This window comes from Candoia aspera, chromosome 2, assembly GCF_035149785.1.
Source record: "Candoia aspera isolate rCanAsp1 chromosome 2, rCanAsp1.hap2, whole genome shotgun sequence".
Taxonomy (NCBI): Eukaryota; Metazoa; Chordata; class Lepidosauria; order Squamata; family Boidae; genus Candoia; species Candoia aspera.
Window position 1 is genome coordinate 138362930 of NC_086154.1, and position 23872 is coordinate 138386801.

At 42.1% G+C, this 23872-nt stretch overlaps 1 protein-coding gene across 3 annotated transcripts; it reads right to left on the bottom strand.

Moving 5' to 3' along the window:
- Positions 1 to 1606: 1606 nt before the first annotated feature.
- On the bottom strand, positions 1607 to 14399 carry SMUG1 (single-strand-selective monofunctional uracil-DNA glycosylase 1). Of its 3 annotated transcripts, none has more exons than XM_063293851.1 (2): positions 14134 to 14399; positions 1607 to 4192 (listed from the first exon to the last, which is right to left on the bottom strand). In XM_063293851.1, exons 1-2 carry the CDS (start codon positions 14383 to 14385, stop codon positions 3665 to 3667), a joined length of 780 nt encoding a protein of 259 aa, XP_063149921.1. In that variant the 5' UTR covers positions 14386 to 14399; the 3' UTR covers positions 1607 to 3664. The 3 variants fall into 3 exon arrangements, 1 of the variants encoding a protein (XP_063149921.1); XR_010067234.1 differs by lacking the exon at positions 1607 to 4192 and adding an exon at positions 8157 to 8594 and having other exon boundaries at positions 14134 to 14236; XR_010067232.1 differs by lacking the exon at positions 1607 to 4192 and adding an exon at positions 8157 to 8617 and having other exon boundaries at positions 14134 to 14224.
- Positions 14400 to 23872: the final 9473 nt, after the last annotated feature.

A 23872-nucleotide genomic window follows, 5' to 3' on the forward strand; every position in this document is an offset into this window, starting at 1 on the left:
TCTTTTTCACAAAGGGAATCTTTTCTTGCCCACCTGGAAACTGATGGTCCAGAAAATGGTCTCCTACACTACGCCCACATTTTCAGCCTGCCCAACTGCCTTGTCTGGCTATATTTACACAGGTGAAGTGCTGCCCTAAGAGGTAGCCTGTAACCATGTGGCAGACCAGCTTAAACACAAAACATTTCTGCTATAAATACAAAGCTTATGCCACATCAAGAAATCACACTAGAAGGTGTCATGACCTTGTTGAAAGGCACAAAGAGCCTCACAATGTAGATCATGATCATAAAGGAATAGAGGAAGGAGATAATTTAATCAGAGATTAAACCAAGCACCCAAAGCACCCACACCCATGGACTCATATACAGCTGAAAAGAAGGGCTTCCGATAAGCAGAGATAAGCCGCACCTGGTGGCCTGGACGACACACTGGAATCAAGAGGACAAGGGAAGACACCGGGAAAACGCCCACGCAACCATCAAGGCACCCATCAAGAGGGATTAGGGACAATGAAGGGTGGAGAAGCACGGGACCCCGAAAGAGGGTATAAACAGGGCGCCTCACCACCACACCCCCGTTCCCGTTTTTCGTTCTGTCAGCTACCATTCCAATAAACCGGAAATCCTTAATACCCATTAAGTGAGTCCGTGTCTTATTGCGAAGCGAGCCTGACCCTGACAGAAGGCAACAATGGCCCAGCTGGATTGGTGAAAACTGTTCTAACTCTGCATTTCTCAATCTGATAGGTGGCTAAAAGAATAAAACATGGGTCAGGGATGTCAGCTATGGGTTGCACAAACTTGCTTCCTGCTGATCACAGCTGAAAATCTGTAACAGATGCAAGGGAACTTCATCATGACTATTTATAGGAAACATAGCAAGGGGATGTCATGAGACCATCACTGTTGCCAAGCCATAGCAGGGCAGAATCTTGACCTAGGCATGGCACCCTTGAGTTGCTGGCTAAATTGACCCATTGCTCTAGGCCTCTTAGGGTTTTTTGGAATGCCAAACTCCTTCTGGGACTCTGAAAATATATAAGCTGCCGACTCTTAGAACGCACTGTTCTGACATCCTCTTCAGATGCTCAGAATATCCAGAAACACTTAGCCCCGGATGTGGCCCCTCCAAGGAGGAAACAATTAAATCTCCCTTCTGTGTAGCAGAAAGACTTCTTGGAAAATGTGGGTGCTGGCGTTCAAACTACTATGTAACATCCATCTTCACCTGGCTCCGTCAAAGCAGGCAGAAACAAGGCTGTGTTCTAGGGATATGATCATAAGCAACAATGGGTGCTCCCACCCAACCACTGTTTTCAGGCCCCCGTTTCTCAGAATCATTTCCAACAGATACATGGTTATCCTCACTAGGACTGTCCCTTCAGATGATGAACGGGAAGCACAAAATCAGCACCTATGCAACACTCAGCCTTCCCATCCCACCCCCAACATTAATTGGTGCTGATTTTTTACCGTCTGCAGGGGGAAAAAATCAGCCATTAAAAATGTGAGCCGCAAAAAAGCAACCCTCTTGATTTATAAAAGAAAATGGCACAAGGATCAGATGGTACAATAGCAGCTAAGCAGCTCTGGGCAGTGGGGAAAGATGTGGGGGGGCGCTCAGTGAGGTGTTTCTCTCTATACTACAACATCAAGGATCACCCATCTTATTGACAGAGCAGTTAACACTTTCCAAACTTCCTTGTTAGGTGTTTGTTTCCTAACAAAAAGGTACAGTCTTTGGGTATTAGGTGTGAGGGCTACATCAGCCAAGGTCAGGAGCAAAGAGCTTGAGGCAGAGAAGTCCATGCCAATAACAACACCCAGATGTCAACCACTCACCCCGCCCAAAAGTGAGACTTTTAGCTTGTTACATCAATGACAAAATAAAATGGGTGCATTATTAATTAACCACAACACATTTCTGTAAACAGGAAAGAACGAGTGTAATTTTTCTTTTTGAGTGAGTGATCATTTGCAACATAGTTAGGACAAACAAATATCATTTAGTGTTCCAAAGAAGCATCTTATGTGACATTTTCCCATCATAGTAAGTGAACAGAATGCAGATTATTCCTCATCACAGTAACCCGTCAATATTCTCTGTCACAGGAATCTGCCAGAAGGAATCTGGATTGAAAAAAAGTGAACAAATCCCAGCAGTCCTACAGAAGATCCAGATGCTGCTTTCAAAAGAAACTCTTAAAATTATGAACTGGTTATGATTCTTGTTCCTAGAAGAGGAGCCATACTGATTAGCTATAGATACCTTTTTTTTTTTATCTGTTCAATCTTGTCCGATTCTCAGAGACTGCCTGGACTAGTCCCTGCAGTTTTCTTGGCAAGGTTTTTGGAAGTGGTTTGCCCTTGCCTGCTTCCCAAAGACAAACCACTTCTGCATTATTGCAAAGAAAACCAGGAGTCAAGCTCGACTCAAGGGAATGTTTAACTTACAAGGAATAGCACAAGAAATGTAGGCTGGGTGGCGGGGTTGGATTGCTTCTGAACCATGTTCAAGTCTGTAAAGAGCAAATTCCACTCACATTCTCCATACAGACATTTTGTTGGTCTTTAGTGATGGGGCTGCACCCAGAAGCACAGCAGCTACCTCCAGACAGTGTTTAATCCAAGCCTACTTAGTACAGCAACAGTCAAGGGTGTTCCTACACATTTGTTTTCCAGGATATAGCCAAGGTAGTTGAGATGACTGCAGGGTAATCTGGAATATGCCTGCATTGTTCCTTCAAATTCCTGAACAGGTATTTTGAGAAATGTTGCCGCTTCCTACTCAGCAGTTGACTGAGAGTAGCTAGCTGCAATTTTAAATTAAAAAACAAATGAACACCAAACCAAACCAAGAACTGAAGAGAGGGAGGGGAGCTTTTTTCCCAACCATTTCCTCTTCTTTGTTCATTTGTTCCGTTCCCAAAGATCCACCAATCAAGAAGGGAATGAGATGTGAACCATTCATGTCAAAGAATACAGTAGTGCAGAAACAGAGAGAACCACAGATCTCATCCCTCCTACTTCTAGTTAGGGCTTTTCCAGTGTTCTTGGACCCAGCTTAGGTTTTCTTCTGATATGCATATGTGAATTTAAGCAGCATTAAAAGTAGCTATGAGGAGGCAGTTCCCACACTGTTGCCATGATGCGCACCACCCTCCTGATTCAGAACTGTAACTCCAGGACAGAGCATCTGCTTTGCATATAGAAAATTGAGCATATCTAGGCTTTAAAGAGCTTCAGATGGAGTAGACAATACTGGGCTAACTCAGTTGGTAGTCCATCAACATAAGCAGCATTAAGGATCCATATCACCCCAAAAGGGCAAAGGTTTAGGCAAAATCTCAACTGGAATATTGTTGCACGAAACTGCAACATGAATATCTACCACGAAGTGTACCATGAAGAAGGCACTGATACCCAACTGAATACAGCTGCCTAAATAAGTGTTAGCACCGAACAAAATATATTCTAGCCTTGTGCTTCATAAAAATCTGGAGAGCTCAATTGTCAATTCACCCCAGAAGGGCTAATAAGAGTAGTGAAAAACTGAGGTCGGGTTAATTAAAGCTAGAAGATTCTTAATCCAAGTCAATGAGTACTGTAGAAGAATTAATGCTTCTGAAGTAAGAGTTCTTTGTTTTCTCTGGAGTTTTCAGTTAGTCTGTGATGAGAGCCATCAAGCCTAGTTCTTCCAGTTTTGCTCGGATGATGGCATCCCAGCCTTTGTTGGCCTTGGGATTGCGAGGTGACGGGTGCATTACCCACTCTACTCGTACTGGAATGCCAGCAGCTGACAAAGCCTTGTGGGCACGCTGTTCAGCAAAGCGTCCAACCCCAATGACTGTTGCAACTCCCAATAACTTCACAACTTCACACAGGGCATCATCACAAATCTGCAGAAGCTGTTCACGCCGAGTGGCTGGCAGGTCAGCCGGTGTCAGATTGCGCCCACTTTGACTGACAAAGAGCAGCGGACAATGGTTGTGTACAAAGCAGTGCTGGAAGAATTTTTCAGGCCTGGTGCACACAGAACGGAAGAAGCCCCAGAAGCGGGCTCCACTCACCTCTGTCTGGGGGCACTCCAAGCCACGGATGGGCCTCTTAGGGTGTTCGTGTGCTGGTCGAGACACCTGTCCACTTACCTGCAGCCAGTCTCGAACAAGCTGCACTGCTCCAAAGGGCACCTAGAGGAGAAATATGGGCTGTTACAAGAAAAGTTTCTTGGTACGGGGATGAAGTGGAGGTCTGTGTTTGCTTTGAGAGATCTGCAGTGGACATTTAACCCCCAAGTTGGAATGAATCATCCTCCTGAAAGTGGAGGGAAAAAAACACATTAAAAACACATCTTCCTCTCAACATGCTCCACCCTTCAGTAGGGAGAGACTCCATATCCTCCACCAGGATGCCATTTTTTTTCCTTGTTTAGCTCCTTAGTATCACTTCAGGAAATAGTTCAGGGAACTCATACACCAAGAAGGAATGTGATGCAGCAACCATGTTGAAATTAAACAGGTCTAAGTACTGGCCAATGCGGATGAGAGATTGCCTGGGAACTCCCTGTGGGTTGCTTTGAGCTTCACAACGGAAAGAAAATAGGAAAATAGGATATAAGCAAGCAAACAAAACAAAGAAAAAAGTGGGGAGAGAGGAGTAGGAATCTGGAGCTTCAAGCCAGAGGACTGCTGAGAAGTGCACTTTATCTATCCCAGGCTTCAAAAACAGTTCTGAGCTCACTGAATGCAGTTTAGCTTAATAAATATTTTAGCTCAGCTTTAACCAAGCTGGTGCGTGCCAAACGGGTTGGACTACCATCTCCCAACATCCCAACCAGAATTCTATTTTTGTTTATTCAAAACATTTGAGAACAGCTTCCCATTAAAACATTTCAAAGTCATTTGTTTATGCTGTCTGGGTATTTCAAGAGTTGCTGTCCTAACACATTTGGAGTTCACCAGCTTGGGTACGGCTACTTTAGTCAGCATCTCCCTATCTGTGTCAAAAGACCTGTACATCCTGTGAACTTTGGCATATTGTACTTGCATTTACATTTCCCAGTTTGGGTCTACAAGGATGGCCCAGGACAGATTGAAAAGTGAACAATCTCTAGTGGACTCTTCTGTATCACTCTTGAGCAATTTGAAAAACACCGTCTATATAGGTTTGTTGGAACTGATGAAATAGCTGAGGTCTGGCAAACAGCTCTGCTTTGGCTGAGCAGTTCAGATTCCACAGAGCTAATTAAGGCTCCAGAGTGGAGCTTGCTAAACCAAACTGAAGCCTTTTTTGGAAACTCTATCCATCCAAGCTTGCAGAGGACATGTATTGTGTTGCAAAGGACCGATACACCTACCAAGAATCTCAGTTCCACAGCAAAGTCTTTCACTCTGCATTTTGATGCAACAAGCTTTGGACAATATTATTTTTAAAAAAGCTTCAGAACAGCAGTTATAATAAAATAATAAATAAATAATAATAAAAAGACAGGAATCCCAGGCAAAGTTGAGAGATGACCTTTCCATTTCACTCTGAAGCATTAGCAAATGGTTCCAAATGCACCTCTTTGAGTCCCAAACTATTATGATGTCTCAGGAGAAGCCCCAGGTCTCAATTAGCATGGAGACAATAGGCTTAATGTGTTATTGATGTGGTTGTATATTAATGTTGCTGCTCCCTCCAACTTTGATTCAGGGATAATGGTTTCACTGAAGCTCTTCTCTCGGGGCCCCCATCACCCACAGGGAGGCTGGTGGGGACTGGAATAAGAGCCATTTTTCAGTGTGGTGCCCCACCTTTCAAAGTCCTCTTCCAGGAAGCCCCATTTAATGTCTACCATTAACCTTTCAGCATTAACCAAAGTTCTCCTAGGCCTTTACAATCTTGTCCCCTTTGGCTTAAATTTCCTCTGTTATTGTGAGGTTTGACTGACTGTTTCGTAACACTATTTCTGTCCTTATATTTTAGGTTTGCAGACTGCATTGTTGTTGTTGAAAGTGGGCCGTATACTTTTCTAAATGACCATTAAAACCAAAATAGGGGCATATGGAGAGGAGACGTAGGATGTTTCTATGCCTACAATACACCGAGCCTCCAGAGGTTCCTGTAATATGAAACTCTTCATGTCTGTAACCTTTCCCACATATAATTAAAGATGACATGTACTAGGATGCTGGCCAAGGAATATCTATGCTCCAGCATTTATATTGGATTCATACCAACTTAGCCGTCATGACGTCCCCTAAACAATGTGGGAATTCTGAGGAAGGCTTTAAGGTGTTATCATTGGCAGCTACGAGAAAGGCTGGGAATCTTCCCTGACTGAACCCCCGGAAGCAGCGCCCAGTCAGTATGCAGTATTGAACCAGATCAGGGTCCCAATCTTTGGGGGCTGGTTGAACTCATTTCACATTTTAAGACAATAAAAGAAATGGCTGCTGTGAGGACATTTTCATTCATAAAATGGCTGCTATGGCATCTGATTTGCCAAAAGGCAAATGGGTAGAGTTGCTCACTGCTCCTCTCTCTCTAATCTACCCTCTCCCTAGACTTTCTCTATCAACCTCTAGCTTACCCCTAGTCTTTTGGGGGAGGTTAGGTGATTTGCTCTGAAAACAGTCCGGCCAGCACTGAGCTGTAGTCTATGTGAAATCCAAGAGCGTTCTTAGAAATAGAAATCATTCTGGATGCTTGTGCTTTCTCTGACAGCATGCTAGGTTCTTTTAAATTTTTATTTAAAATGAAAGTAGCCTTTAAACATTTGAGGGGCAAGAATTCTCTTGACACACTGGTGTGAAGGAGTGACAAGCTGGGAATCCCAGAACTAAATGGATCTAGATATGGGAAACAAATTTGGTTCATATCTTACTGTGAACTTGCCTAACTTATACTTTCTTAACTAAGCAAACTCTGTACAATTATCTAACAATATCTGCACTTCTCTGAATTGTACTTCCCTATCAATAAAAAAGTAGACACTGCAGAAAGCTGACATAAAAATGCAGATATTATTGAAAAGGACGAACCAATATTATTCTGAGGAGAAAACATTGCACAATTCACCTGCAAAATATATGCAGCAGAAAATAATCCTTTTTATAGTAATTTTATTAAAAATTACAAATAAAAAGATAAAAACTAATACAAACAAAAAAACCCCAAAAGAATAAAAAGAAAAATTAGAAAGTGCAGAAAAGAAAAAATAGAAAGAAAAATAGAAAAGAAAAAACAAGAATATAGTAAAGAAAAAGAAATATATAAAGAAATTACTTCCCCCTTCATCACAACTATAAACAATTTTAGTAACTTATCACCTTCTCTTAAAATAAAATAAATGATCTTCCCAGATCCCATCTCTTAACTATAAACAAACCCTTAAAGCCTCATCATTCAGTCCTGGTCAGCAAAAGTCCATTAAGAATTGCCAGAGATAACATATCTATTTTAACCTTGATCAAACAAACCAACTATACATTCCTTCCTTTTACTTTAACAATCTTGATCTTTAATCCCTTCTAATAATGTCCTAGAACTTGATTTCTTTTCATGTTTTCTTTGCCCCTTCTCGCCAAATCCTTCAAAACTTTAACAAGTCTCTTTTGTAAGAGTATAGGAAAGTTATCCAAATCACTCTTCTGGTTTGTTATTTGTAGGTCCCTTTTAATTATTAAGACATCAGCCGGTTTCATTTGTATGTCCACTGTAGCATCTTTTTCCATATCATTCTTATAACCTGACATTTTAAAATCTACTTTCAGATCATTCTCAGTCTTGTCTGGTAAAACTTGTTCCTCTTCCATAACATCTTTTAAACAGTCTGTCTATAGAGGCAGACATTCTTAAAATTAACTTCTGGTCCATTGTTCAAAAGTATCATCAATGTTAAAGTATTTTCCTCCATTCTGTATTAGTAAGTCAAATTTAAGTGTTCTTCTCCTTTAATTGTAATCTGTAGTTCCTTCTGGTTCCCTCCAGTGTCCAACCTTCAAAGTCTCATCCTATCATGATTTTTTAAAGAGAATTCAAAGCAAAAGCATTTTCCCATGGGAAACATTCTTATAAGTAATTTCAAAATCTTATTTCAAATCCAACTGGATGCTTAGTCCATTTATAACTTTCCAAAATCAACATTTTAATCATCCCTTTTCTGTTTATTAAAAAAAATTTTTTTTTTAAGTCCTTAAACTTGTATTTAAAACCACTTTTGCTAAGGATTGAAGGAGACTCACCCGGTGCTGTAAAACTTGTCAATCCAAAGGTTCCTAATAGCTGAAAAACAGTTAACAAGCAATTTCCAAAAGTTATTAGAAAAAGAAGTATGAGAACCCAGGGTCCTTTTGAAGGCGCCGACTGTGGGTTGAGCAAGATAGCTATTCCTTTGTCTACCAAAGCAATAAACCCACAAGGAGTAACTGTATGGAGCCCTTATGGGCAACCTGAAGTCCTCTCCTTGTCCAGAGAGTAATTACGAAGAACCGGTCTTCTTGCTGGCTTTTCATTCCTCTGCCGTCATCAGTTCCACTTTTAGTGGAGCCATCTTCAATTCACCATTTCTTCCCCAGAAGTCCAACCATGTAAGGAATTTGGAGAGGACTTTTTAATGACAAGATTACAAACTGATGTACAATTAGAATGAGACAAATAAATGTTTGGAAAATAAATCTGTAACTGAGAGAAATCTAAATTGATGAATTGGTCAGTCCCTAGTGATACAAAATATCTACATGCATTATATAAATGTGTGTGTGTGCGCGCGCGCACGTGCGTGTGTGTGTGTAAATTGAATGCACATATGCAGGATCTTGGGGTGTTGAATCATGGGCACTTAAGGAATATACCATAAGCAAACCACCACAGAGTTCTAATAAAAGAAGACTAACGCAAGTTCAAAGCATCTCAGGGGAATTAGAATCACACATTCAAATTCAGACGTTAAATTCTATATGCAGAAAGGCTTTGCCTTTGTAACGATGGTAATACTGAAACACAAACTCATACTGTAATTTTTATCAAGACATACACAAAGAGCTCCCAATGCTTCTTCTAATTCCATTTCTGGAACGGACTGAAGAATTTCATATGCAATTCTTGCTAGCAGATAAGGACCCCAAGGTAACTCTTGCCGTTGCACAGTTCGTTTTTGCAGCTTGTAAAACTCATATACTGCTGACAGCAAAATAGTGCAAGTATGATTGTAGATCTTTTACCCTGTATACTTTATTTCACTCTGTCTGTTCTACCTTGTAGCTCTAATTTGTAGGTTTTATTTAATAAGTTTTATTTAGTCTGGGTCGTTGACCTGTAATAAAGAATTTGATTTGATTTGAAATTCAGATGTTACTTAATCAGGGGAATTTGTATTTGAGAAAAAGTTTGGCTAGAAAACGATGACTTTACCATTACCAGTGAAGGTATGTAGCTGACTCCTTTTGGAAATGAGGAGGTTATGGAAAAGAAAATAGCAAAGCCAAGGCCTGTCCGGTTTTTGCAAAAGATGAAAAAAAGACGACTATTTGGAATTAGGTTATTTAGGAATAACCTAAAACAGAATTGGAAACAACTCCTATACTCCTACACAACACTGGATGCAAGCTTCATGAAGTCTGAAAAGGTGGGTTTGTGCTGAAAACAAATGGTATTCAATAAGAGCTGTTGCTTTATTGCAAGCTTCAACTGAAGTCCTGTATTCTCATGGTTTAAATAAAAGAAAACTCCCACCGGTTTTTAGCTGCATTGTGTCTACAATTATATATATATACACACACACACACACACACACACACACATACATACATATTTTTTAAAGGAAGATAAAAACTAATACAAACTAAAAAAAGTAAGAAAAAGAAAAGAAAAAGAAAGAAATCAAAGAGAAAGCTAAAAGTGCAAGAAAAGAAAAAAAGAAAAAGAAAAATAGAAAAGAAAAAAGATACAAAGCAGTTAATAGTAAGAGAAATGTTAACTGTAAGAGAAATGGAAATAAAAATGAACTATGTAAAGCAAAAAAAAATTTGAGTTTGCAGACAAATCAGGAAAGTGGTTAGCATATAAATTACGAAAAGAAAAGGAAAGAAAATGATATTGAAATTACAAGAGGGATATACTGTATTAATGGATAATGCAGCTATACAAAAAGCATTTAATCAATATTATTCCAACTTGTATAAAGGAAGTGACACCTTGCTGGAGAAAATAGATGAATATCTAAAGAAACAAAATGTACTGAGGATTACAGAGGAACAGAGACAAATCATGAATGGACCTATAACAATAAGGGAAGTTTCTGAAGCTATAAAAAAGATTAAACCAGGAAAGGTGCCTGGACCAGATGGATTATCAGGTTCTTATTATAAATGTTTTGAGGATTAACTTTTACAACCTTATAAAATACAACAAACTCTATCTTATAGGGAGAAAAGATGCCAGAGAGTTAGAAAGAGGCGAATATAGCACTAATACCTAAAGAGAGACAAGATTTGACTTTAACAAGAAACTATAGGCTGATATCATTATTGAATAATGACTAGAAGTTGTTTATAACAATTCTGGTGGATAGATTGAAAATAATTTTGCAAGAATTTATTCATGAGGATCATTGTGGGTTTTTACCTAGAAGACAATTAAAGGACAATGTTAGAAATGTGTTGAACATTTTGGAATATTTGGAGCAACATACAATGAAAAACAAGCCGCACTGATATTCTTAGATGCATAGAAGGCCTTTGACAATTTGAACTGGGCTTTCTTGTTCAAGATTTTGGAAGATAAGAATTTTGGAGAGAATTTTATAAAATGGGTAAGATCAATTTACACTTCACAGAAAGCACAAATAATAGTTAATGGAGATCTAACAAAACCCTGTGAGATACAAAAAGGAACATGACAGGAATGCCTACTATCTCCTCTCATTTATTTTGGTTCTTGAAATACTGAACAGAGATATAAGACAAGATGAGAGGACTGTGGGAGTAAAGATTTTAAAAAGAAACTTACAAGTTAAGAGCTTTTGCAGATGACCTGTGCTGGTTTTAGAAGATCCTTTAAAAGGAATTGAAACACTAATGGGCAAACTAAAAGAATTTGGTGCACTAGCAGAGTTTAAGATTAATAAACAGAAGACAAAGATGTTAACAAAAATATGAAAATAGAAGAGATCAAACAGAATTGATGAATAAAACAGGTTTTAAGATTGAGAAGAAGGTAAAATATCTGGGTATTACTATGACAAATATGAACTGTATGTTATTTCAAAATAACTATGTTAAGACATGAAAGGAAGTTAAAAAATACATGTTAAGATGGGAGAAATTACAATTGTCATTGGTGGGGAGAATTTCTGTAATAAAAATGAATGTCCTGCCTAGAATGATGTTTTTGTTTCAGACAATACCTGTTTTGACAACTGATGCCCCATTTAAACAGTGGCAGAAGGTTATATCTAAATTTGTGTGGCAGGGGAATAATCCAGGAGTTAATATAAGGTGTTACAAAATGCAAAGAAAAGGGGAGGTCTACATGATTTGAAATTGTATTTTGCAGCTTGCTGTTTGGTTTGGATGAAAAAGTGGGTGTTGCTGAGAAACAGAAGGCTTTTCAAGTTAGAAGGACATGACCTGAGATTTGGGGGGCATAGATATTTGTGGTATGAAAAAGCTAAGGTTAATGTGGATTTTAAAAATCATTATGTTAGAAGTGCCATATTGAGAATATGGAATAGATACAAACACAGGTTGGGCCTGAAAACACCTTTGCAGCTCTCAGCACAAGAAGCATTTTATGGACAAGAAATAATAGGCAAACACAAATGGCTAACTTATCACAAGGTATTAGAATTTTGTCAAGGGGAATGTAAAATAAAATCAAGAGAAGAACTGGTGGCAGAGGGATTTGGTTGTCAATGGTTCTCTTATTTACAATTATTAGAAAGATCTAAAGTAGACAAAAAAATTATGGTTTTGAACATTGTAAGACTGATTTTGAAACAGAATTGTGTACAAATGATGAACATGTAATTGCTAAAATGTATAAACTTTTATTGAAATTTGAAACAGAAGAACAAGTGAAACAATGTATGATAAAGTGGGCTAAAATTTTGGTTATAATATACAGATGGAACAATGGGAAAATATGTGGTTGAAAGGATTGAAATTTATACTACATTATAATCTTAAAGAGAATTTTTATGAGATGATGCACTATTGGTATATGTCACCAGAGAAATTGTCTAGAATGTATAAAGGCATTTCAAATTCATGTTGGAAATGTGAACAAGAAGAAGGGACATTTTATCATGTTTGGTGGATGTGTGAAAAAGCTAGAAAATTTGGATTCAGATGCACACAGTGATTCAGAGGATTTTAAAGAATAATATACAATTGAGACTAGAGGTTTTTCTTTTGGGATTGATGGACAAACAGTTAGAAAAAAGTCATGAATTTTGTTTTTGTATATGATAAGTGCAGCAAGATTATTGTATGCACAAAGATGGAAAGATTTGGCAATACCTACAACAGAGGAATGGTTGGTGAAGATGATGGAACTCGCTGAGATGGCCAAACTGACTTCTTTGATCAGAGAAAAGACAGTATCTACTTCTACTGCTGACTGGAAACCCCTTACGGACTTTTTGTAAAACAGAAAAAAAGAAACTTATGATTTACAGTTTTGATGATTAGACAGGATAGATTATAGAAAGAAGAGAGTCATGTTGTAACCATAGAGAAAGAGGTAATTTATAATTGTACTTAGAACTGTTGTAAAGAAGATTGGAAGCCACTTCTTTGAGGCTAAGTGCTTCTGACATTCAGAGAAAAATCAGTCAATTTACACATATACACCCACACATGTTAAATCACAGTATCTCAGCAAGCACTCTGCCATGCTATCAATTCCCTACCCATTTCCTTTCCTGGCATAGCTTCAAAGCAGAAACTGAATTATCTGTCTGGGTGTTGACTTGGCTACAGTGGGAGGAGACAATGAATACAGTTGCCGCACACAAGATAAATGTCGCATGTAGGAAATTGGGGAGATGAGAAAAACTCACTAACCTGGAAATACAGACAGGTACAGACCTTCTGCAGAAAAAACAATATAGCAAAAGGTTTTACATATGAGGTGTTCTACTACTATTCACAATAATCTCACTACAATAAGGTTACTTTTCGAGGCTCAGCAATCTGACCAGAACTGGAGGCCACTGCAGAAACAAGTGAGAGAGTGACTATACTTTTTATGTTACTATATGTACCTACTTTTAGAATGAACAAAGCAGGGCTGAAACTACTGTGAGTGGAGAAGAAGTAAGAGCCACACCTGACACTCTCACACCCATTCACATTCATCCACTTGCTCCTGTTAGTACAGCTGTGCAAAAAGGACTACAAAAGCTGCTAGCCTATTGCACTTCTGGGCTAGACATAGAGGGGGACACAGTGCCAACTTACATGCATGGAATTCTTTCTCACCTGAGGCTACCTGACTAGTGTTCAAACAGCACTGGTAGATCCCAAGCACTGGACTACAACTGATTATCAGCCCCAACTTCTAGGGAGACAAGATTAAAGTAGGGTCCCAGCAGGTTTTTCACCTCTACTTCCTCCTTGTTGGCCCTTCCTTCTGCTCATTCAGATAAACCACCTATGCTTTTACATTACAAATTGAGAAAACAAAGATGGGTGAAAGATCTTAAGGAAAAGTTGAAAGAGTTGGCTGCCTTTAGTATCTTAGAGAAGGAAATTTAAAAGGCTTCCACTGCCATCTTCAAGGATTTAAACTGAGATCCTGCAGACAGTGGAGCAAATTTATTTCCTGTAGCCCCAGAAGATAAAAGTCAAATCAATCCATTCAAACTGCAAGGGGGAAAAATAGGCTAAATACGATCATGTGAGCAATCTGACAATGGAAGAGACACCTTGGAAGCCAGTGGACATTTCTTCCTAAGAAGGGTTTTAAGGAGAGGTTTGGTGGCTGCGCACTGAGGTAGACTAGATGAATTTGAGTTCTGTATGAGCCGAAGGCATATTCCCAGGCATTCAGAATACACGCACAGTCCTAGCCTGCACTTTGCTGCAGATTCAGTTCTATTCCGGTGACCCTTACCCTGCAGCCCCGACCTTGGTTGTCTGCTTACCCCAGTCTGGGCCATGCCAAAAGGCCCTGGGTTCATCCCAAGAAAGAGCACCTCCTTCCGGGAGCGACAATATTTACGCACATAGTCTTGGTGGGGCTCCCAGGCGTAATCCAAAGGATTATAAACATACTGGATGGGCTCAAGGAAGCTGAGTGAATTCAGGTGGACTATCTGCTCTCGCTCAATGTGAAGGAACCGTTCAGCCAGTCCACCCTCTTCCAGAAAGTTCACAGGAGCCTCCCTGGAGGTCATTGGTGCTGCTCCACCTGCAGATGAGAAAAGCACATCAGTTCCCACGATGTATGTGCATACATAAACACCTATCCATGCATGCACATGGTCATATACAAAGATGGATTCCAGATAAGGTAAACCTGATACGAAGGAGGAAAAGGACCTGTTCATGAGTAAAACTACTTTCTCACTAAACCTAAGCCACACCTCATTCAAAGTTCTGTTCTTTATTTCTGATTTCTCCAACATCCATACCTTCAATATGAGCTAGTTCAAACAAGTGTATTGTCAACACTAGCTGAATCCCAGCTTAATTCATTTTCTGGTTGTGTTTTCCTTTTTCCCAAAGTAACCATGTAAACATTCTTTCCACTAAAAGAGTGTGGATAAACCAAGACTGCACACCACCTTCAGAAAACATCAACTCCTTTTTCTTGACACAATTTGGATGCATATATTGCGTTTGGACCCTGAGCCTGATCAAACCTCCTCTGAAGGAACGGGACCTTAGGATAGCTCTGTTCACAAAACCCTACATATGAACCATGGGGACCATTTTAACTACATGCTTTAGACCCAGTTCCAGCTGTTTGGGTGAGTGCAGACTGGTGCAAACCTTGGCCTGAAAAATATTTGTGTGCTCTTAAGGAAAACGGAAAAGGCATGACAGGCTTGCGATACAACTTTTATAGTGAACTTTTGTTTTTTTCTTACCAGGCTGATCTCTTGCTGAAACGTCAGAGAGCATTTCTAATACCCCTTCTAGCATTGCCTTTCTACAGCCTCTTGCTGAAAATAAAGAAGGAAATACCATAATGTAATTTCTGGAAACTATTTTGGTTCAGGCTTTTCACTCTATGACAGAACATTCCAGATTCCCTTTGCCCTAACTCGAAAATCTAAATTCCCCCCTGCTTCACAGAAGCAATGCAGGTTGCTCAGGAATTGCTAAACACCACCTGCACTAATGATTTTGCTGTGATGAAAATGATTTTTTCTCCAAGCCAGACAGATTATCAGTTACAAAATTGAATATTTTTTTTCCTGGAAGAATTCCAGAAGTTTGACATCCATACAACATCCAAAAATTGAACAGGGGGTGGTTCCTTCAAATACCAACTCCCCATAACAGGAAAGCCTTCACCTGTTGAATTTCTGTCTGCCATGCAGGCAGCAGTTACCTGGGGGAAAAAGGTGACTGCCTTCATTGGGCTAACATCCTCCCTATGACCTCTCAGAGATTGAGCAAGACCTAGGCCACTTTCCAAGCTTTAGCCTTAGCTATTCTAAAAATAAAATAAATGGCAATGTTTGCAAAGCTGTATAAGACACAATGTCACTACTTTTAAAGTGAAAAATGAAAATGAAAATGAAAAAAAGACAGTGATTAAATTTGAGTCGTTTTCTGCATGAGGACCAGGCCAAACACCCTCCTAAGCCCCCACCCTCTTGGCCATGGTCCTAACCCAGTGCCCCTTAAGCACCAGCACTTGGGGGGGGTGTCAATTTCTGCCGCATTCCCTTCCTTCCAATCCATCATAGCACCACCTTCCTCACATCACACCTTGATCCATGGCAGCTCCCTCATAACTGCCTGATTTCTTCCACCGTTGAGCGGCTGAGCAATTTCTATCACAGCTCCGCTTACAAGTGAACCAGGGAAGGCCTCCAAATATATTCCCCCACCGGGAATGTGCCTTTTATTGCCTTTTTTATTACCATAATTAGTAAAGCATTCACTCAAGATACAAAACATTACTGTAAATAACCTATAAAGGCTTGGTGCTGTGATTAAAGACAGACAGCCACCTCCCAACATGTGCTCACTTACTGTCCTGAAAAAAGATAAAATAAAATTCAAGAGCCGCACTTCAGCGGAGAGAATATTTATTCAGCAAGAGCACATCGGTGGCTGATTACACAGAGGGTGCTCTAAATTGGGCATGGAGACCTCACGCCACAGTCTTACCCTCCAAAATAATCCCAAACGTGGATTCACAAAGATCTCATTTGGCAGGTTAAAAGTTTGGGACTCAGATCTCTGAAAAGCAACTCGGGAATCCTGGCAATCACACGTACGTAACTCATCTGATATAAAGTTGTATTGAGCCGTGAATCCATGAATGTGTTTGGGCCCTCCTCGGAAGAAGTAGAGACTTCAGCAAAAAACCCTTGGCTCAGCACAGCCTGACATAACAAGAATCGAAGCTGTTGAGAAAATCTGACTGTGCAAAGTATTTCACAAGGCACAGAAAGGGGTTCACAGCTCACCTAAAGCTAGGCAGAAGGGCCGTCTTTACAGAAGGACCCCTGTCCTTAAGGAAGAAATTCCAGTCAGGGGGTACCACCAAAAAAAGAACCATCCCTCTTGGTCTTGAGATACAACAGGATCCAAGAGAAGATTATAAATTACAGAGGCCGTGCAGTGAAGTGGCACGCAAGCCCCCATCCCTACGTTCATCTCACCACTGTCAGCTCAGGCATTCAGAGCCTATATATTTATTTTCTCTATGCAAGGTTGGTTATTACATGTTGGATGCAGCACAGCCCCTTATATTAAGCGCAGATCCATCCCATCCTGCAGTCTGCCTTCTCTTCTGTCGCATTCTATGACAGACTCCTTTTAAGAGTCTGTGGTTTTAGCAGCACTCAGTTTTTTTCAATTTCATACTCCAGTGTGACTATTGGTGATTTTTAAAATTCTTATTCCTCTTAATGCTTGGTTTTAATTCTATCCTGAGATAATGATCTGACTCTAACAAGAAGAAGGCTGATTACCTCCCCAGTCACAGGCTGCCAAGCTAGAGAATTTATTTAACTGTATTAGGGATTATTTGTTTAAATTTGTTTAAATGAGGGATTATTTGTTTATTTAATTTTTCACATTTTTCCTTTCTACTTGCTTTCAGCAGCTAGGCTTTGGGATCCCTACCAAACTGCCACACCATGGTAGGAAGGTGGGCCAGAGTGTGAAAATTCAAAGGGCTTCTGGAAGCAGACATCTGTAACCTTCCATCTTCCAGGCTTGCCAGTACAGGCAGGTTTATATCAGAAGAATCAATATTTTGGATATCCTGACCCTACACCATTTTTTATTTCTAGGTTACAACCAGCATGCTGAATTGGCTCCAGAAATAAAAGTGCAAATCCATTGTGCCATGAATTGAAACTTGGTGCATGTGTTATTTGAGTTTCAGAACAATCAAGAGGACAAGAAGCTTGCAGCTACTTTAGAAAGTTCTGCTGCAGTCTGTGCATTCCCAATGTGCACAATCACAAAATATTTCTGTAGTTCAAAGTGGGGAGGGAGAGAGAACAGTGAGAAGCCAGAATCACTCAGTCCACTTTTTCCTGCCTAACAAAAATGGGGCCTCCGTCTCTTGGCCTATTTCAACCCTCAGAAGGAACTTCGTCTCATAAAATGCCATGGCTGCTGGGAGATTTCATTGCCTTGCCAATTGCATAGAGTGTAAATCTACGAAGAGCTGGACATTAACAGCCTGAGAACTCCATGCTCCCAAAGCACAAATTAACAACTTCCCATTTGGCCATCAGTGGCATCCCAGTGTGTGTGAGTGCTTAACAAGTGATTTGGGAGAAAGAAGTGAGGAAGCCAAAGGAATCCTACAAAGGGTAATTTACAGAGCTGCAGTTCCTCGGCAGGCAGGCAGAACTGTCATAGCCGTGAATTTCTAGGGTAGAACTTTATTTGTCCTTCCAAAGAAAAAGTACTCTGAGGAAAACGTACACCCTCCGTCTCTAGAATGGGAATGGAAGGCAGGGTTGGGAAGAAAACCTTTTGGCCATTTTGTAATGGAGAACTGAAACAAATGCCATCCAAACACTATTAAATATTACCGGAAGGGAACCTAAACCTGACAGAGCATCTTCTCTTTTTCATACTCACTGGAGAATTAAGTTCTACAAGGGATGCCCTCTTGAGACAGCCCCATTGTAAGGATTGCCTATCCTAAAACACCATCAGACTCATGAACAGGTTCATAAAGATACCTGATTTATTAAAGAATAGTATGCAGGATCACAAAGAAAGCTGAGAATGGAAAAAGCGCGCCAAATGCAAACTAAAAAACCCTTGGTACGAACGAGATCCCTCCCCCCGTTAGAATCTTCCCAGGCTCACAATCCCAGGTGCTCCTAACGGCTTCTGATGGTCCGCGGGAAAAGTCCTTGAGCAGAGCACATAACCCAAACACATTCCATTGAAATGAACATAGATACAGAGCTTGGCACAAGGTTTCACAGCAGCTCCCTCCCAACAGAAACGCGTGTCAGCACCATGGCATGTGAAACGTTACGATGTACATCGCACATTGAAACAGTGAACATGACATACTGCCCCCCCAAAAGAAAGCAAGCATTAAGCGGAAGGTTTTAACGGGTAAGCCAAATGGAAACGGTTAACTAAATCAGGAGCATTAACGTGGCGAGCAGGCACCCATTCAGGATGAGGAAAGTGTTTCCAGCAGATCAGGTACTCGAGGGTGCCACGAAGCTTGCGAGAATCAACGACCTCCTTGACCTCAAAGTGCTGTTGCCTGTCAATCATGATCAGAGCAGGAAGACGAGATTGGGGATGCCAGCGGGAAGAGTGGTGGACAGGCTTGAGCAGGTTGCAATGGAAAACAGGGTGCAAGCATTTCAAATTGTGAGGCAGGTCCAACTTAACAGTAACTGGATTGATAAGACCAACAATAGGGAAAGGACCAATGAATTTGGGAGCAAGCTTTTTCGAGGGCTGTGGGGACTTGATGAATTTGGTAGAAAGATAAACCTGATCCCCAATTTTGAAATCGTGTTGCAAAGAACATTTATCGGCTTGAAACTTGTAAGCAGCCTGGGCATCAGCCAAAGCCTGTTGAATCAACGGCCAGGAATCAGACAGCTTAACAGCCCAGTCAGATGCAGAACATGTTTGGGAGGGGGGCTGTGGCAGCTCAGGGATGGGAACAAAGTTGTGACCAGAAACCACACGAAAAGGGGTTTGCCCGGTGCTCTGATGGACAGCATTGTTGTAAGCCACCTCAGCAAAGGGCAACAAGTCCACCCAATTGTCCTGATGGTAATTTATGTACGCTCTAAGGAATTGTTCAAGGGCAGAGTTCAAAACCTCCGTAGATCTGTCAGTCTCAGGATGCGATGATGTGGACAGCGCCTGTTTGGTGCCAATTTTAAAAATGATTTCCAAAACTGGGAAGTGAACTGTGTCCCGCGGTCACTAACCAAACGGGAGGGGCTACCGTGGAGAGGGTAGATGTGGATGAGAAATAGGCGGGCCAATTGCGAGGCCAACAGGATGGACGCACATGGAATGAAATGGGCTTGTTTGGAGAAAAAGTCTTTTACAACCCAAATGACAGTTTTCTTCTGACTGGGGGGTAAGTCCACAATAAAATCCATAGAAATCTCATCCCAGGGACGGGACGGGCTGGCCACTGGCTGCAGAAGCCCCTGTGGTTTACCCCCTTTATGCTTTGACATGGCACAAACATGACAGGAAGCAACATAGTCTTTTACATCACGCCTTAAGGTTGGCCACCAAAATTGACGGCAAACCAAATGCAAGGTTTTAATAAAACCAAAGTGTCCAGCAAGCTTGTCATCATGGGAACGCTGCAAAACATCAGCCCTCAAAGTTTCAGGCACATAAAGGCGGTGTTCCACCCATGCTAGACCGTCTTCAAAAGAAACATTGTCTCTATTAGCTAGCAACCAAGTGTCAGATTTCAGTGCCTGGAGAAAGTCCTTCTGTAACCGACAAGGAACTTGCATTTTTCGCCTCGCAGACGGGGCTGGGGGCGGGGTTGCCTGTGCATGGGTCTGGCTCCAGGTGACGGCAACCAAGCCCAGTTGTGGTTCAGTAAGAACAGTCCCCACTATATCTGCCACGTGGTCAGAGTCCTGAGGTAAACGTGACAAAGCATCAGCCAGAAAGTTTTTCTTTCCCGGAATAAAGTTTAACTGGAAGTTAAAGCGACTGAAAAATTGAGCCCAGCGAATTTGTTTAGGACTGAGCCACTGGGGGGTGCAAGGCTTCCAAATTTCTGTGATCAGTCCAAACCTCGAAAGGGCAGTTAGCACCTTCCAGGAGGTGACACCAGGCTTCCAAAGCGGCTTTTACAGCAAAAGCCTCTTTTTCCCAAACATGCCACCGGCGTTCAGTTTCAGAAAATTTTCTAGACAAATAAGCGCAGGGTTTTAACTGATTGTCAGAATCCCTCTGTAACAATATAGCCCCAACTGAGGAGTCAGAAGCATCAACTTGGACCACAAAGGGGCGTTCAGGATTGGGGTGCTGTAAAATAGGCTCAGCAGTGAAGAGGGCTTTTAACTTCTCGAATGCCGCCTGGCATTCAGGTGTCCAATTCAGCACTGCCCCAGGGTTTTTCACCTTGCGTGTCTCTCCCAAACCCTTGGTACACAGCAAGTCAGTAAGGGGCAAAGCAATCTCAGCAAATCCCTGGATAAACTGCCGATAATAATTACTGAACCCTAGAAAACTTTGTAGTTGCCTCCGGGTGCGGGGACGTTCCCAACTTAAAATCGCCTGAATTTTTTCAGGGTCCATCTCAATGCCTTTGTCAGATACCCTATAACCTAGATAGTCAAGTTGGGTTTTGTGAAATTCACATTTGGAAAGCTTGGCATAAAGCTTGGCATTTCTAAGCTTACTTAACACCTGTTTGAGAAGGTGTTCGTGTTCCTCCTCGGATTCAGTGTAAATGAGCACATCGTCCAAATAAACCAGGACCCCTTTAAACAAATGATCATGTAATACTTCATTAATCAATTGCATGAAGACCCCGGGCACCCCTGCTAACCCAAAAGGGAGGACTTTGTACTGAAAGGAACCCAATGGGCAATTAAAAGCAGTTTTCCACTCATCTCCAGCTCGTATGCGGATGCGAAAATAGGCTTCACGAAGGTCAAGCTTGGAGAAAATCTTGCCCTTTGACAAATGGGCTAACATGTCTTTCATTAGTGGTAGAGGATATTTGTTACAGATCGAGACGGAATTTAACCCCCGATAGTGCGTACAGAGTCGAAGCGAGCCATCTTTCTTTTCCCAGAATAGCACAGGGACCCCAACTGGGGAATTTGCAGGTTCAATAAACCCCCTTGACAGATTTTTGTTAATAAAGTCCCGTAATGCCCCAAGCTCCTTCTGAGTCATTGGATAAATTTTTGGCTTGGGCAATTGAGCATTAGGAACCAACTCTATGGCACAGTCAGTTTTCCGATGAGGGGGTAGCTGATCTGCTTCCATTTCTCCAAAAACGTCTGCAAAATCTTGGTATCAATCGGGCAAGCCCTCCAAACATGCCAAACTAGGGCGCAGCGTGGCAATTGCAGCCCTTCCAACCCCCGCTCTTGAAGCCCTCTCTGCGGCAGGGGCTTAGTAAAACCCATCCTTAAAAGTCAGAGTTCTGTGTTCCCAATTTATATGGGGGCTTCGGTAAGTCAACCAGGGAATTCCCAGAATCACTAAGGGGTTGCCAACGGGTGCTACTATAAATTTTAAAGTCTCACAGTGGCTCCCCATTTGCATTGTGACAGTTCCAGTGAAATGGGTCACCGCCGCCCCCTCCCCCCGCCATTGAACCATCCAACTGTGTGAAGATCAAAGGCTGCTGGAGGGGAAAGCTAGGCAGGTCCAAAGCAGCAACCAGATCAGGGTGAATCAGACACCTGGAACACCCAGAGTCAACTAAAGCCCAGACCTCTGTAGTCTTTGTGCAGGAGCCCAATTTCACTTTTACTGCTAGAGTGGGACAGTCAGCACTCACCATAGCATCTTCGCACCCATCCTCCTCCACCTGCCCGCAGGTGCTTTTCAGGGCAGGTGGCTGGCATTTCCCGCCGGCTCCTTAGAGTCGTCTTCAGCCTCTCCCGAGAAGTAGGGTACTTCTTCAGCGTCGGCCGCCTCCTTGGCTGCTGTCATCCGCCGGGATGAGGGTGGCGATTTGGCTGGCAGTTTGCCCGCTCGGTCTCCAGCCTTGGCTTTTGGGCAATCAAATGCTCGGTGCCCTTCCTTTCCGCATCGGAGACACTGACCCTTCGCATAACGCCGATCTCTCTCCTCTTCCCAGGCTCTATAGCCTGGCCAGGTAGCAGTTGCGGCACTTCGGGGTCCCCTCATGGTAGCTGATTGCTTTTCAGGTCGTTTGGTTTGGATGTAGGTATGCTGGGCATGCTCAGCCTTGCCGGCCAGGCAGATCCATTCATACAATGTCTCTGGGTCGTCTCTACACAATGCCCACCGCAGGACGTCCCTGTTGAGTCCCTCTTTAAATCGTTCTATTAAGGTTGACTGAGACCAGTCGGGGACTTTCCCAGCTAAAGCTTTAAACTCCAGGGCATAATCAGCTACAGACAATTGGCCCTGGTTAAGATCCTTCAGTGCCTTTTTAGCCCTTGCCTTGGCTAGAGGATCCTCAAAATGCAGCTTTAATGCCCACATGAATTCCTCAAAATCCTCAAGCTCTGGGGAACTATCCTCACTTAATTGAACATACCAGTCAGCCACTCGTCCCTTCAGCTTGGTGGCAATGGCAATTATTTTAGCCTCTTTGGAAGGGAAGCATAGTCCAAACTGCTTCATATAACTTTTAGCATTAGTGAGAAAGAAAGACAACTTAGTTGGATCCCCATCAAACTTGACAGAAAAGTCTTTCACCCCCACTCCTGTTGGAGCCGAATTAGCACCTGCTTGAGTGGTTGGGCCCCAGGTTACAGTAGTTCTCCTGTCTCGGGGTGGGGACACTGATGGACGAGCTCTGCGGGATGGATATTCATCCCGGCGTCGTCTCCGGCCCCGCTCCGCCGGTGGTCCGGGTGAGGGGATGGAGGATGATTGCGTAGAGCTGGAATCCCCTTTGCGCCTCAGCTGCCCACCCCCCCATGACAGAGACAGGGCTTTAAGCATGTACTCCATCGATTCCAATTTAGTCTCTACTACTCTTAGCCTTTCAGGGGTTTGAGATTCTTCCCTCCCTCGCGTGTTAGGCTGTCTCCCTTCTAATACCGTGAGGTTTGGGGATAGTGGGACCCGATACTTCCAGGACACCTGAGACGTCCCTGGCCGGGGTTCTTCCATTTCATCCCAGGTGATCAACTCTGCAGGCGATTTGCTGGGTGCCGGTTGCTCTGGTGCTCTCCCATCTTCGAACTCCTCTCCCTCAAGGCTGGAACTCGAATCTGCCCGTAACCCTGAAGGTTCTGGGGTGAGGCTCTGTTCTCCACTCCTGACCGTTGACTCGGGCATCAAGCCAGCCGGCTCCTCAAGTCTCCCAGTCGTGGGTTTGGATTTGGCCATCGTTAACTGTTTTCCCTCACAAGAAACTAGTCTGGGTAGGAGCTAACGGTACAACTTTGGTGATTCTCAGCTTTATGTAAGGATTGCCTATCCTAAAACACCATCAGACTCATGAACAGGTTCATAAAGATATCTGATTTATTAAAGAATAGTATGCAGGATCACAAAGAA

What these genes read in the sequence shown, in the direction of transcription:
- SMUG1 (XM_063293851.1), bottom strand. Translation starts at nt 14,385, where the DNA reads ATGACCTCCAGGGAGGCTCCTGTGAACTTTCTGGAAGAGGGTGGACTG. An exon ending in TTGGCATGGCCCAGACTGGG is followed by an intron (nt 4,193 to 14,133) that starts GTAAGCAGACAA and finishes TTTCTCCTCTAG; the next exon opens with GTGCCCTTTGGAGCAGTGCA.